At 45.4% G+C, this 16,042-nt stretch overlaps 1 protein-coding gene across 1 annotated transcript in view; it reads right to left on the reverse strand.

The window, feature by feature from the left end:
- FSHR (follicle stimulating hormone receptor) overlaps positions 1–16,042 on the reverse strand; it is a 165,509-nt gene that overhangs the window by 4,393 nt on the left and 145,074 nt on the right. The window contains exons 7-9 of the mRNA XM_045788387.2: positions 15,405–15,473; positions 15,219–15,293; positions 3,131–3,316 (exon numbers count right to left, since the gene is read on the reverse strand). Coding sequence (XP_045644343.1) covers positions 3,131–3,316; positions 15,219–15,293; positions 15,405–15,473 — 330 coding nt within the window. The remainder of the gene's footprint in view (positions 1–3,130; positions 3,317–15,218; positions 15,294–15,404; positions 15,474–16,042) is intronic.

Consider the following 16,042-nt stretch of genomic DNA (forward strand, 5'->3'; position numbering starts at 1 on the left):
TAGACTGAACTTTTCCCCCATCAACCTCTATGAGAAGAGGCTATTAGGGAGAATGCTTTCCTTTCTTTTCTCCCCTCTGCAAAGTGAATTAGATTTCCAGGAAGTCATCGTCCCTTGGCCCAAGTGACTCTGTTCCCCACCCCACCCCCCCTTATAGAATGTCTCATCTTTCCTTTTAGAGACTGTTCGGGCTTCTCCCATCACTCACAGGTTGCACTAAAGGAGCAAAACAGTAGCATCTGTGTAATTGAAAATGCCAGAAAGTCTCTTGGCTTCATCGGAGATCTTAGAAGAAAGGTGAGGCAAAGCTCAAAGATGGGCCTGAGGCAGGGAAGTGGGGGTACAAGAGAAGCACTATGGTCCTTCATCTAACTTATGACCCCTAAACCCTGTCATCAGATTATCAGCAGCCCAATTCTAGGAATAGAAAGTAAGTAACCTGGTGCCTACAGATGGCCGTTCTGTTCACTGAAACAGATCTGACTTGACCTTCTAGAGACAGTCTTCACTTCCTGGGGCTTCTGTTGGCTTCTGTGAAGATTCTTACTGTTGATAATGCTACTAATCTATTTTAAATATTGATGCTTCCCTTTCCCGAAACAGAAATGACCCAACTGCACGAGTGTAGAAAAGGTAAACAATGTATGTCTCTTAGAAAAGAATAGAAACAAAAATAGAAACGAGGGAAACAGTTTTGTCTTTGTAGCACCTTAGCAAATAATAAGCATCATAAAGAGTTTGGAATTTAGTTTAGGGTCATTTTAAAAAGTGATATTCTGGACTTGATAATTCATTGAACAAGTTCTTGGGATGTGTGTAGCAGAGTGGCCCAGAGGCTGGCTTTGGAAACAAAGCAGAGGGTTTGGATCTGACTCTGGTTGGTGTTGGTCAAGTTATTTACTGTCTCTGAGTCTCCGTTTCTGCCTCTGCGAGGAGGGAATAAAAATACTACTGCCTTTGCGAGAATTCTATGAGATAAAGTTGCAAAGTATCACAGAGCCGGGCAGCGAGAACTCGGCCAATATGAGCAATATCAAGACGGATGACCGTGGTGATTTCCTGAGTTCATGTGGGGGGCCAGGCCCTGGGTGAGTACTTAGATGTCTCTGCCACAGTGTATCAATCTAAAATCTGGTTGTGAAGAAAAGGCCTAAGTAAAACCAACATCACAAAATGAGCAAAATACCATTGCCGGCCGAGTGCGGAACTCTAACAAAGGGCTGTGCGGTCCAAGGACAGATGAGGCGTGTTGTTAACAAGGTCTTTTGGGGAGAGTCCAGAAAGGCCCTTGACCAAAACCTCCCGGTCACAAGAGCCTAACGTTTACATCTTGGGCATTGTTGCCAAATGAGGATTGGAAGAATAATTGTGTCATACAACTTGAAACTTGAATCTCGTCGCTAAACCGCACCTACAATGGTACTCGGTGAAATGACACCGATAAAGAAGAGACCCCTGCGGTTATCTTATGAAGAGCGTACCTATTTCATTTTGTGTTATGGGAGTAAGTTTGTTAAATATAGCAACTGAATGTTCACTGCAGTCTTGTTACCCTGTTTCGTGCACCTCTTGCTAGGAGAGGGGTGCGCCTCTCCTTTGCTCTACCAGACAGGCTCTGATGGTAAATTGTAATAGGGGTCTAGAAAGGGTGAGATTCTGGGGGCAGTCGGGGAAGGCTTCAAGTCCTGGGACAATGTAAGACAGACGTAGAGATTTCTGGTTGGGAAGAACCGCAGAGCTGCATCCTGTGCTACCAGCGGGTGGCAAGACCAGCAGTCTCAGCAGCACGGTTAGGTAACGTACTCCTGTGGCGTGTTAGCACCGGGCCCGACAGCGCCATACATGCAGCTCTGAGAGGGATCTCGACATCCTTTGAGATTCCTCCTGAAGGGTATGGAGTTCCAGGGTTTCGTTGGTAAATTGGTATCTTTCTTGCCCCGGCTGGAATAACCCTTGTCTGGAATATAAAAGAGGCAAACTTGTGCCTCAGCCCAAGCCCTTACCCATTCTAGTCATCAAGAAGAGGTTCCTGACCCTTGTGCTAATGTGTGAGGAGTGTCCAATTCTGGATAGTTCTTCCCTGATGCATGGTATTTCTGAGAAGTCGCCCCTTTTCTACAAATCCTTCAAATGGGTATGAGTGTGGACTTCTGGTTACTTGGAAAATATTTGAGATATATACTGTGTTTTGTTTTGTTTTGGCTTTATCTTTTAGAGCAGGGGCTAGGTCTCCATGGGCAGGTGAATGTGGGAACACAGGGAAGTTGTGTTAGTGCTGGGGTGCTGTAAAGAGCGTGGCAAGGTGTCCTCTGAGTGAGAGTGTGTGGTGTGGATTGTGTCCGTGAGCTCAGGGAGGGCGCGGGGTTTGAGAAATCTTGATATCCAGTGGACTCTATCTGCAGTGGATCCTTTCAATGTCTGGAACGCTTATGTGCCAAACTATTCCTTCTCTACTTTATCCACATTCTCTGTATGATTTCCTCATCTTTTTAAACTAGTTGCCTCCTGGTTTTTGTCTCTGTGTGGATTACCCTCTTTTTCTGGGCTTCTTCAAATTTGACCAACCTTGAAAGCCAAAGTGAACAGATGTCCCCATCTTTGTCCTGCCTGTGAGGTGTCCTCCCTGCGGTGGATTAGGGAGTCTTGGAGGGGGTGGGATGTATTATACATGTTGTGTGCGTCAGTCTCTGGTATGGCATTTGTACTTCTCCCCTCCACAGTGGACTTAGCTGGTTTCTGGGACCCATATAAGTGGCAGAGTGTGGGAATGGAAGAATAAATCCATATTGGTTCCAAGGGAAAAGGGAACAAATATTCATTAAGCATCATCTGTGAGTCTGGTGCTATGTTTGGAGTTTTCCATGTTACCTCTTCTCCTATTTGGAAGGTGATCTACCGTTGTGGGTAGCCCTCTGTTGTGAGCCCATTCTCAAGAAAATTAGAAACCCTTCACAATACTGAAGATTTGATCTAGAATATGCCTAAGGGCTTTCACTAGGGAGGTCTCTGCCACTCTGCCAATCTCCGAGTGGATTCTCATCCGGCCACAGATATATAGAAGTTGTGGACCAAGTTCCACGTTGGAGAAATGCCCAAGTGGAGCTCAAGGGATGGATGTGGGAAGACTCACATTTGACGTCTCCAGTTTGCAAAGGCGCAGCAGTGGCTAGGGTAGGTGAGGCTGGCCTCCATGAGTGCGACAAATGTATCCAGACTGGGAAGCTTTTTCAAGTTGTATGTTGACCTGGCCCGCAGCTTCTTAAGATTTTCTAAGCCATAGCTAGGCAGGGAATGGATCTTCGTTCTTGAAATGTCTCTAGAAGGATCAAATGTAAATATAACATGATTATTATGGACCTAGAATTGTCTGCTTGGTTAGGAGACAAAATGGCAGACACAGTAGTGATAGTCTTACATGGGTGAGGAGGGAGATGCCAGCTGATCCAACATGCCTCTGTCGGTTCAGTATACAGCTGCTAGGACATTTGGTTTCCGGGAGCCCTGGCCCTTGTGTTTGCAATAGGGGGACTTAGATAACAGGCCTCTCCGATTCCCGGATATGCTCACATCCTGCCCGACCTGGGGCTTAACTTCAGCCATCTCCCCTTCTAGAGTCTGTCTTGAAATAGACCTCTGTAAATTAGTGGATATCAAAGAGATTGAAGCCATTTCCTCCCCACTGTAAAGTGAGCTATAAAAATATTTGTGATGAGCTAGGAGTGGAATCTGTGGCCAAATTTCAGAAAAGGGTAAGAAGAAAATGTACTATAAGGGGAAGAGGAGTCTGGTGGGCAGCAGAGGCACCCTCAGCATGAAGTCCAAGTGGCGACAGAGTGGTGGGTACGAGCACAGCCAAACTAGCCTGTCTGTGTGCCCCGCCCCTCAACCTATTAGCTCTGTGACCTTGGTAAAGTCACGTCATTTCTCCATGTCTATTTCCGCAGCCATACCGTAGGAATGGTAATAATTCTAGCTACCTCAGAGGGTTGTTGGGACAATTACATGAGTTAATAGTATATGGGAAACTTCCTGGCCAATGGACAGCACTTAATGACTCGTAGCTATTCTTAGTAGACATTTGTCTGTCTGTCTCTCTCTGTCTCTGCCTGTCTCTCTGTCTCGAGTAGACGGTTGTTCTTGCTTTGTAGGAGTCTCTGCCCCGGGCAAATCAGCGGGGATATACAGAAGCCCCAGACATGGACAATTTAATCAGGTCAGTGTCCCTGGCTCTGAAGCCCCATCCTCTCTGGCACCCACATCAGTGACGTTGGGTGATTTCTGGCAGCGTGGTTGGCAGCTGCAACTCTCAAAACAACCAAGTCCAGCTGGTGGGAGCAAGGAGCTTTCAACGGCACCAGCTTAGACCTGTTGGGGCCAGCAGGCTGGCCATGAACGAGTTCTGATGGGGGTGGTAGCAAGTGATGACCAGGATGGACTCATCTCAGCACACCCGTATATACATGGGGAAGGAGAATCTTCTAATGTCTGCATTTCCTCTAAGTCAAAGCCGTGGGTACTCAGAGCAATGAAACTTGGGGGAATGGAAATATATTTGCTACCCCATATGTTCTCACAGTCTGGTGAAAATTACATTCTCAAAACTTTGTTGTCATTGCATCATTCATTTGCTTTCTCCAAAATTCTTAATGCTTCCTGTGGTCCGATGAAGCCCACCCCTAACTGCTTCTCTATTTGTCACCTCTCTTTCCCAATCAAGCTTAAAATAGTGACATCATTTATTGATAACTATTTCCTCATAATCCAACCTGGTTTCTTCCCAACCTCTAGAGAAACAATACTCAACAAGGTTGTCTCTTCATTCTAAGCGTCTCGATTTCTCAATTATATTTCACATGTAAAACATTCCTCTTTTCTGAGACTTTTTCATGGCATTACATTCTTTAATTTTTTCTGATTCTTTGACTTGTGATTTTGTTATTCTTTCTCCTCTCTCTTTCCTTTAAATATTGGAGTTTCTCCAAACTTAGGTACCCTTCTGATTGTGTATAACCTTCCCAGGTGATCTTACCCAGCTCTTGGTTTCAGATGCCAGGGATATGTTGATGGCTTCTGAATGGATATCCCAGCTCATATCCTACTTCTGCACCCCAGGCGCAGATAATCAGTTGTCCGCCAGACCCCACCATTTTGATGACTTTCAAGTATTAAAACTAAATTTACCGACTTCCTAAATTTAAATATGTTCCTCCTTTTGTTTTTTTCCATCTCAGAAAATGACTCCTTTATTTTCCCCCGTCGTTCAGGATGGAAACTGAAAGTCCTCTTTGACTTCTCCCTCCGCCTCACTTGGATAGTGGTTTTTTGTCTACTTAGGCCTGACTTTACATCTGTTTCAAACCAGTCCTCTTCTCTGCTACTGCTTTACCTTAGGTCACGTAGACAAAGGCAGTAGTCTCATAACTGTTCTTGTGACCGTGGCATTCGTCAGAGTTCTCCAGAGAAATAGAACCAGTAGGATATGAAGAGATAAATGGGATGAGATTTATTATGGGAATCGCTTCAGGGGATTACGGAGGCTGAGAAATCCTGTGACATGCCATCTGTAAGCTGGATATTTAGGAAAGCTGGTGATATAATTGAGTCCAAGTCCAAAGGCCTGCATACGGGGAGGCCACTGGTCTAAGTCCCAGAGCCCGAAGGCCCAAGAACCAGCAGCTCCAATGTCTGATGCCTGAAGAAGACGGACAGTCCATCTCCAGAAGAAAGGAAGCAAATTGGCCTCTTTTCTGCCTTTTTGTTCTTTTGGGGCCTTCAGCTGATTGAATGATGCCCACCCACATTGGGAAGGGTGATCTTCCTTACTCAGTCTCCTGATTCAAATGCTAATCTCTTCTGGAAACAGTTTCATAGGTAGACCCAGAAATGTTGTACGAGTTATCTGGGCATCGCAGAGCCGGGTCAAGTTGGCAAATAAAATGAACCATCATAATCCTCTCTCTCCCTCTCCAATGCAATCTTTACACTGCAGATCAGCATTTTTACAAAAATATCACCCAATCAGATTGTGGGTTCTTGCTTAAAACTCTTTAAATGATTCCCCGTGTCCCCTGAAGTACAAAGCACTGGATGTGGTGTGTGGATCCTTGGCCTGGTTTCTCCAGCACCCATTCTGTGCCCTTCTCTATGCTCTGCTTTGTACTTCAGCAGGGATGGCCTCGGCACGTTCCGTTTCCTAGAGATCCCCTTGTCAGTCAGCGTTGCTGGGTTCAGCAAATGAAACTGGTGGGAGGTTGGAGGGTAAGAGGAGGGGTAAAAGTTATGGCATTTTTCACAACCGCCATTAGATCTGCTGAGGGTCCAGCTTCTACTCAGGTGCGCCTCAAGTCCTACCTCTAGTCGTGGTTACCTACCAGTGCTCCTCCCTGGATGGCTTATCCTCTGCTTGCTCTTTGGGCAAATGTACATTTGAGAGCTAATGATTACCTTTATATAATACCTGCGTATGTGTCACTTGGTCCTTTCCTTGTTAGCGCTGACAAATTTGGTAAACTTGGCGTCTGTCATGCAGATACTTCTGTGTGCTTACTGGTTATTATTATTATTATTTTTGCTTGGTTGCTTGTTCTATCACTACTGAGAGAAGTGCATTAAAATCTCCAACTACGATTTTGGATTTGTATATTACTACTTCTAGTTTTGTGTTTTTGCTTTATGTATTTATGAAAATATTTTAGGACACACAAATTGAGGAGTTTTAGATCTTCCTGGTGACTTGCTTGCTATCTAGTAATATTCGTCTCCTAACGCTTTGGATGCTGCTTCTTCCCTGGTTCCTCCCCGGCCACCAGCTGTTGGAGTACCCATGGGCTCAGAGGCTAGTGTTCTTTCCTCTATTTTCACTTAATCTATAGGTTTACTCATCTAGTCTTACAGCCTAAGCACCGTTTATATGTTGATGGATCCCCTATGTTTATCTCTAGATGATTCTTCTCTCCTGAATTACAGGCTCTTAAATTCAACTGCCTCCTTAAAATCTCTACTTGGATGTCTAATGGGAAGGCCAAACTTTGGGTATTAAAAAGTGAGCTTCTGATCGCCCCCCAAAACCTGCTCCACTTGCAGCCTCTCCAGTGGTTATTGCAAAAACTTGAAAGGCATGCTTGCCTCCTCTTTCACACCCCATATGCAAGCTCTCAGCAGAACATCTTGGCTTTACTTTCCACATATGTCTGGAACAAATCAGCCACTTCTCACAACATTTATTGCTATCACCAGTGGGTAAAAGTTCTGGTGTTCCAAGGTGGCTTTTCTGGTTATCTCCTAAGTATTGGGATTCTTCAGAGCTGCGGTCCCTGGAAATAGGAGTCTGATCCGTGATGAACCTTTGTCCCTCTGCTAAGTCTTGACTCTCCACTGCTTAGTGATCCAGCTGGCCTGGCCTGTTCTCTGCTTACACTTCCTGTTGTTCCAGAGCTTCTCAACATCCTTCTCCGCCCTGGAAAATCTCTTCTAGTTTCTGTCTTTACACCATTGCTCCACTGACCAGTTCTGCTATTGATACTCGCTCTGGTCTCTGTGTCCAGGTTCTTCTCTCATCTGGCTTTTCTCGCCCCCTCAAATGTGAAAGAAAGCAAAGACTGCCTGTTTTGTCTAAAACAGTTCAAGGCTCCATGCGAGGAATGAGATGAAGCCTTAAAAAAAATCTTTCAGGAACAATTGAAACCAGGGCAATCATTACCTGCCATGAACATTTTTCATATTTTTAAAAGCAAGCAATATAAAACAGAGGACTAGTTTTTCTTAGCTTATGTTCCTCCCTTGAGTTCAGAATATATATAAAAAAATCACATTAAGTGAAGATTTCTAAAAATAAACAAATTTTTATTTTCCATGCAGTGTTATGCTCTTATATACTGTGGTAGATTAAAGAGGACTGGAAATTCTTTACACTTTTCCCATACAGGGCCTACTTGCCCTTCCCTTGAGTTCAGGCTGCGCTGTGATGCCTTTGGACTATAATAGAGTATGATGAAAGTGTTGCTTTACCAGCTCTGGACCTTGACTTTAAGAGTGCTGACAGCTTCTGTATTGGTCTCACAGAGCCCTAAGCTGCCATGAAAGAACTCTGAATGCCCCGAAACCGCCATGCTGGGAAAAAATCTAAACTGTGTGTAGAGGTCCTGGAGGATGAGGCACTGTGTGTGTGTGTGTGTGTGTGTGTGTGTGTGTGTGTGTGTGTAGGGAGGGGGGGTGGAGAGAGGAGGGAGAGGGAGCGAGAGAAATAACGAGCACAGATACACAAGGCATGGGAGTGGAAGGGACCACTTGGGCATAGATCCCCTAGCCACCTGAGCTGATACCACATGGATCCGAGACAAGCCACCCACATATCTGAAATACACGATTATGAGCAAAACGGAATGATTGTTTTGAGCCACTAAGTTTTAGGATCGTTTTTATGCCATAATAGGGATCCCAGACTCCCACTGAAGTCCCTGTAAGTCTGTCTTCTCCGTTGTTCTTAACAGTTATAGAGGTATTTTTCCTTGAAAGCTATTAAGAGTGCAATAGCATTATATTCTGTATATTTTATGCCATTCTCACCACTTTCTAGCTTTTGTTTTATATACTAGCTCCTTGTATTTGCATTTTCTCTCTCGATGGCAGAGGGCGCTTTGCATTCTCAGCAGTGCCTTTTACATAGAAAGCCCCCAGAAAATTGTTGCTTTGTTTGAAGAGACTCTGGGGAGTGACACTGAACAAGGATATGGGTAGAGGCAGAGCTAGGTCACCCGGCCAACTGTGATGTCCCCTGACTTCCGGCGGTTTCAAAGAATCTCCCACCTTGTGTTATCTTTTCTATTGTTTGGCTTCTCATGTATCTTTGTTTTGTCTGTGCAGAGTTCAGATGCTCTGAGAGCTGGGATTATTAACATACTATTGTGTTATACATTGTATCGAGCTCAGGGCTGGGCTCATGAAATCTACTCAGTAGATAGTCCTCTAATGAGCAGAGATGCCTCATTATTAGCTTCAGAGTACCGATGAGAGACTGGAGCAAGTCTTCCAGGAGAGCCATTCTAAAGGGAGAAGACTGCAAGGCAGACTGAGAGAGGAAATCTGAATTTCAAGGTTGCTCAGCAAAACGGTGGTTCTATAGCAGGCAATTCTATGTGACTGAGAGCATCAAAGACACCAAGGAAGGGAGCAACCTTGTGCGAAGTATACAGGGAGATAGATATGTACGAGAGAAGCAGCAGAATAATGTGTTGCGTGGATTGACCTGAATGCAGCCCAGTGCCTCCGTGTTAGATTGGGAAGCCTGCTTGGGAAGCTTTGGTGCCTTTCTGCCCGCTCAGTGGTGCGGAGCTAGCTTGTATTGCAGATTCCTCCTTATCACAGCTACAAAATATGTGAGCTGTTGTCGTTAGCACTAGGTGGCTTTGCTGCTATGAGGCTAAGGTCTTGTCAGAGCCCTGTGATCCAGATCTGAAAGGAGGGAGTGGTTGGCAGGAGAGGGATGTGGAGTCACTTACCGTCCAGTAAAGCCAGTCCTCGGCAAAGTGATTCCAGGGTGATAGGGAAATAAAATCTTTAAAGAGGCTTGACTTAGATCTTGCTGGATACTTGCTGGAGTGAGTAAACATGGGACCTATCAAGACTTCCAAGTTTTGGACTGGCAGAAAAATGTTTCTCTGGATTAAGAAAAATCCATAGAAATTTATATCAGCAGGGACAAAAATAAGGGACAAAAAACAGTGTTGAGTGTGGTTTGAGACTTAACTACAAATATTCCCACTTTTGTTCTCTGTTCCCCTAAAACTCGATCTCTCTTTTCCCTGGCTACGATCTTTCTGTGTGGACTGGAAATCTAATGTTCTATTTCAATTCCTCTGTAAAAGCACTTTCCGTGCTTAGAATGCAAATATCTTGGGGGTGTGTGTGTGAGGTGGGGGTAACAAAATAAGACCTTATCAGTTACTCACATCTTCATGGAAGTGGATTATTATGACTATTGGCAAAAGGTGGGCTTAGAGAGAGGCCCGGAACACAAAGCTTGGCAAGTGAGGCGTTTTCAGAGTGGTTACTCTGGGCAACCATATTTTGAGGAATAAAGGGATGGGATTAGATCTCTGAGCCTTGATAGCGAGGTAGAAGACTCCAGAATTTATAATGAGCAGAATAAGAACTTCCTGAAGGCTGTGTTTTTGTAGGATTAGTCTTGAGAACCCTGAGCCTGGCACATAGTAGGTACCTATAAATCCTTGCTAAGTGCACTGGAAGGAGAAAGGATTGAAGGTAGAAGGGAATCAAGTGACTATTGCAGGAAGTTAGGCATAAGCGGCTCTCTTCCCCACACACTGTCACTTCATCTGTTAAAGTCACTGTACCACATGACAAAGATTTATTGGGCATCTGCTCTGTTACTATAGCCTCCCGAGGAAAATTTCTGCAGAGCATATTGTTTCGGGCAGTAACATTTGTCCCTTGACCAGAAGGAGATACTTTAGGGCAGACACTGTTTATTTTTAAATCTCTCCGTCTCTTACACCCAGCAGAGTACCGGGTGCACAGTAGGTGCTCAGTCAACATCTAAATGTAGGACATGTACGAGCCAATACGGTGAGGGAGAAGCCGAGAAGGTTTATCGCTGATGCAGTGTCTCGGGCTGGTGGGCTGGACAAGGGGGGAGGGCTAGTCGTGTGCTGGTGTTTTTAATCCTTGTCTTTCAGGCTGGTCTAATGACTGCAGTCTTTCTTTTTTTAAGATGTCACTTTGGTTAACATTTCAGCACATGCTATATTTGGCGGTGACTGGTTTTGAGAATTTAAATCCTGAAAAGTACTAACAGGAGACATAATGGGATGATGGCTGGCGCTGAAGAGATTTAGTAATCCTAAATTGTTTCAACATTGTTAGGATTCCTGATTCCGAGACACAAAGAGAGAAGGGAGACAGCTGTCAGTAATAAGGCACCGAGTCAGGAGAGGCAGGAGTTAAATTGCACTCTGTGCCCCATTTAATAAAGTGTGTTATAGCCAGTGCCACAAATTTGATTTGAACAATTTCTATTTTTCCAGCAAAGATGTTATTACAGGTCAATCATTTCCATAAGTGAGAGCACATTTCTGGTGTATACTACACTGACAGATGGCTAGAAGACCTCTCTTTCATGATCCCAGGCGGAATAAAAAGGCAATTTACTATCTATAGGACTGTGGGTACACTGGTAATGGAAGAGAATCATTCTTATACAAATAACTCAGTGTTTGAATCTGAACTATCAAATGAATCTGAGCTATAGCCAAATCAATTTGATAAACCATCAGAATATGATTGTACTGGCTCCAGCCTGCAAAGGCAATGCATTAAATTTTCCCCACAGGAAACAGTTTCCCAAGGAAACAGCAATTGCTTGATTGCTTAAAACACACACACACACACACACACACACACACACACACACACACACACACACACACACACACACACCGTGCACCCACCCCACAAACTTGAGTGAATTCAGGATATCAGGTGAAAACTCATATGGCCACTGATGTTCAAGGTCAAGACTCTTGAGGGGGAAATGGAGATGCTCAGCCTCTTCTGAAACTCAGAGGGGTGTGTATGCATGCGTGCCCCTGGCTTTCTCCACATCTGCTTCTTTTTGCGGTGGAACAGCTCATCCTTGCACCCTCAGGTGTTCCGAGGTTCCCTGTTTTTCACTCTACTAAAAATGTTTGCCTTCAGTAAAGGAGTTATCGTTGGTTTGGGCTCCCTTCCCTTCACTCTCTTGGAACCCTTTGCATCCTTCTACTGGGGACAAAGGACTGAGCCTGCTGGCGAGGAAGATTGACCACAGTTAGCTTCGGGAAGAGACACCACGGAGACAGGGCAGAGCTTCCCAGTTCCCAGCATTATTTCTAGTGCAGTGATTCTCGGTGTGCTTTCTGGACTGGCAACATCAGCTTCACCGGACAAGTTATTAGAGATGGAGCTTCTCATGTCCACTCTTGACCTGATGAGTCCGACTCTGGGGGTGGGGATCCGCATTCCAGGGTTTTACAAGCATGCCTGGTAACTGTGATGCATGGTCAGACTTAGAACCACTAGCAGCTGAGCTGCTCCTAGCTGAGCTTTCCTCTGGAATTGCCTTCTCTTGACTTAGGGGGACAGCCTGCACCACGTGATTGTTGATGAAGAGGACTGGCCCCTTGCCTTCATTAAATCAGTAAAACCTTGAAGGGCCATCTTAATTCCGCAGCTCCCGTGGGATTAGCTGAGGCTTCTGTTGCAAATGCTTGGAGTTTGACTTCCCTCTTAGCCTGATTCTACTCCCAGCAAGTAGTTCCCACATACTCCAATAGCACTCCCCAGTGACCCTCCTGCATGCAAGCATCCGTATCACAGTCTTATTTGGGGGAACAGGAATCCGACCCAATGCACAATCAAAGCCCTCGCCCAAGCATACATTGTGCACTGAGTGGTCTGTGCCACCTGCACTCCTCCAGCTCATCAACCCGTAGTACCTGGGGTGAGCTCGTTCTCTGCACACACCTCAGCAAGCTGCTCTCAGGCCAGGGTTTGGCTGGGCTTGGCACATCAGGTTGTGGAAGTGAGAGATGGAATAGGCCATAGAATCCTAGTTGAGCAAGCAGAGACTGAAAAGACATCTGCAGACTAACCTGAAAGCCCCAGAAAGGGAGGCTTGATGTTGAGGCGATCAATCCTCTTGCCCCTAAGGGGAGGAGGAGGAGACTAGCAATTATAGGCTGGGCTTTCGGCTGGGATCTTGCACATATATCCTCATGCGTTGCGATGAAAAGATAGGGGAATGTATTATCACCCTCTGCCCTTCTAAGTCACAGCAAGTGCTTCATAATTCCTTTGGATTTTCTCTAAATGTTGCTTACTTCATTCTGGCCGATCTGCTCCTGTGGTAAAGGGTTGAAAAATGCACCTGTAACTGGAGGACCCCGTGGAGCTGCTTGTGATGTGACATCCTCTTCCTGCTGGCACACGTGGCAGGACCGGCTGAGGGATTCATGTCCGTGTTCCCCATTAGATGCTCGGATGATACACATGGTGCGGTGCCTCAGCCCGGGGCCTGCTTGTGCACCTGGAGGAGACTTGCTTCCGTGTTGTGCGTGCTTACCATTTACGGGCATTCTTAGGCTGCGAGTCTGGTGCTTACAGTTCTTTTCCGCCTCTGTTTCAGTTCGCAGCCAATTGTATCACTTTTAGATGTTTGATCAGACGTATTTATGCGCGTTAGACAACATGATGTGGTGGGAATCATGGAATGTGAGGCGGAAGACCTAGTTTCTGGTCCAAGCTCTGCCTCTTTCAGTGGCAGTCTGATGTTCGGCTGGTCACTTTAAATTTCTGGCTCTGGTTTCCTGGATAATGAACTAGTTGAGGATCCAGTCCAACTCAAATGTTCTCGGTAGCGGAGTGGTTAAGGAGCTGTGATTTAATAGTATACCCGGCACAAGAAACATACAGCAACCTGTCCCACCACAGACACGTTCTGCCATAACGGATAGAGAATCCTGTTTAGGAACATTCAAAATCCTTAGGACTTTCAGGTCGGGGAACTCGACAGACTGCTCTTGCGGCTGTCAGAGACCTGAACAGCACTGTCTCTAAGTCTGTCTGTCTCCCAAGTCCTTGAAGAGGAGGAAGCATGAAGCATTGAAGGTTCTAAGGACTTGGTATATTAAAGCACATGGACCGTATGCCTGGCACTCTCTGTCATGCCTGGCAACTCCCTGGTACTTCGTAGCACACATCGTGACCTGTTATATTAAGGTGTATATTTAGTTATTGTTTGACTCTTTTACGAGAATATAAGCTTTCTGTGAGGAGACCGAGGCTTGGACGAAGGAGTGGTTTTAAATCAAGGTAGTCTGCTCTGGCCTCTGCTTTAATCCTGCTGACACTTCCTTCTTTTGCATATATTGCCCATCTCAGGGCAGGCATACTAGAATAATCATTGAACTTTTCAAAGAGGCAGAGTCCTGTATATGGGTCAAGTACAAGCGCTATCATCAATAATAACCATTTGTGCAGTTTCTGCTCTACCGCACACAGTAAGGTTCTAGAGATGTATTAGGTTCCAGCCTGAAGGAGAATATAGGCTTTTGAGTGAAAAGGAAAGTGCTGTTGACAGAGGGGAGGGAAGGAGAGAGGTAACCACACGTGGGAGCCTATATCGATTGCCAAATAAGAGGTGTAGTCTAGTGGCTCTCAAATGCCCAAATTGACCTTGGGCAGGCCATAGAAGGATCACCTAGTAAAACTTGAGATTTTCTTCCTTATGTTTTTTCTGTGCTATTTCTTCTTGTGTCTGACTTGTGCCTTCTTGGTTCCTTCCTTCCTGAGGTTCATTTCATCAGTAGATGGTGGAGGTCTTGCTGAGAGCCCAGGAAAACACCTTTTTAAAAATCTCACAGAGCTGGGGATCCCCGCTACAGTGAAGGCTGTAGAAGTTACAGGAGGAAGAGTTCACTGTTGGCTGAGGTGGTCAGGGAAGAGGTGGCAGCCGGCCGGACCCCAGTGGAAGGTCAGGGGCCCACGAGAAGAGAATCGGGGTGGCCCCTCGTAGAGAGAGAAACGGAGACGCAGAAGCAGCGCCGGGAGGAGGGATGCTGCGGCAGGGCTGTGGGGCACTGAATGGAGCCCAAGAGATCTGAATCGAGGCAAAGAAGATCCAAAAATCAGAGTGTGTGGGCATCTCTGAAGGGGTGAAACTCCTGAACATTGAAGGTGAGAAAGGAGACCTGTGCTTTCCCTCCCAGGGAAGAAATGTATGGCGGAGTGGTTAAGAGCCTGTGCTCTGAGTCAGACCAGTTTGGTGTTAAACACATGCTCCAAAATTTGTGTGACTTGGGATGAGTTAGTTAATCCCTCCGTGGAAACTAGTTTTTCCTTCTCTAAAAGGGGAACAGTATAGCTCCTACCACAGAGGTTGTATGAGGATTAAATTAGAAAATGTGTCTTAAGCTTTTAAAACACAGTCTGGGGCTTGGTAAGTGCTCGTTAAATATTAGTCGCTGTTATTGTTGCTGTTACATTATTGAAAGTCAGAATGCAGATCACCCTGAAATTGTCCCTGGAAGTCTTCATAGATAACACAGATAAAAACTGACCTTAATTGCCACCCCTGTATGGGAAGCTTCTCTGAACTGGAGAAAGTCGACTTCTAACTAGTACACGTTGATCTCTAGCACATGGACACGGCGGAAGCTACTTACAGAATGACTGGTCCGGAGGCTCCGTGGAAAACATCATTAGGCAATTCTTCCAAATTATTGTTATCACTTAGATTCCTGGGGATGGAGTTGAGGAGAGAAGAAGGGAAACACAAAGCCACATAAATATCACTGTTGTAAGAGCCATTTCCCTCTAAATGGCCTGGAAGAATAGTCAGGGCTACTTACAGCTCATCTAGTTGGGTTCCATTGAATGCGCAGTTGTGTATTTCTTGAATGCCATTCTTATTCAGCCATCTGAAATAAAAGGCCCATTAAAAAACCAATAATGTCAGATGCAAACAATACAGGGGTTTCATAATTGGAAGCACTGGGGCAAGGTCAGACATTGCAGGTTATTGGCATAAATAAAATGCCACCCGTAAGGCTCAGGGACAGGAGTGGGAGGGAGGCTGGTTTATCACTGTACGACCACTGTGATGTTTGAAATTTGCATTATGTGCATGTATTACCTATCCAGAGGGGGAAAAATTAATTTTGAAAAGGCACACTTAGGCCTACCACCGGGATCCTGTACGGTCTTCGTACCCATCATTAGTGTGCAGAGATGGTACCATGGGGGGATAAGACAAAGATCCTTCCCGTCCTGAAGGACCGAAACCTGCCATCTTTGGACAAGTGTTTATAAGACAAAGAACATTTTGTATCTCCTTTCTCTAAGGCTTTAAGCCTCTCATCCATGCTCACCCATAGCAGCAGGCCTGACTGTCCTCAAAAAGTGATCTAATTAAGCTGTCAGACAACCTGAACATCTCCTGTGACCCACAGGGACCTGGTTATTGGAGGTTTGTGGAGGTGGCTCTGGG

Source organism: Ursus americanus, chromosome 7 (genome assembly GCF_024610735.1).
Source record: "Ursus americanus isolate L20-20 chromosome 7, mUrsAme1.1.p, whole genome shotgun sequence".
NCBI classification, from domain to species: Eukaryota; Metazoa; Chordata; class Mammalia; order Carnivora; family Ursidae; genus Ursus; species Ursus americanus.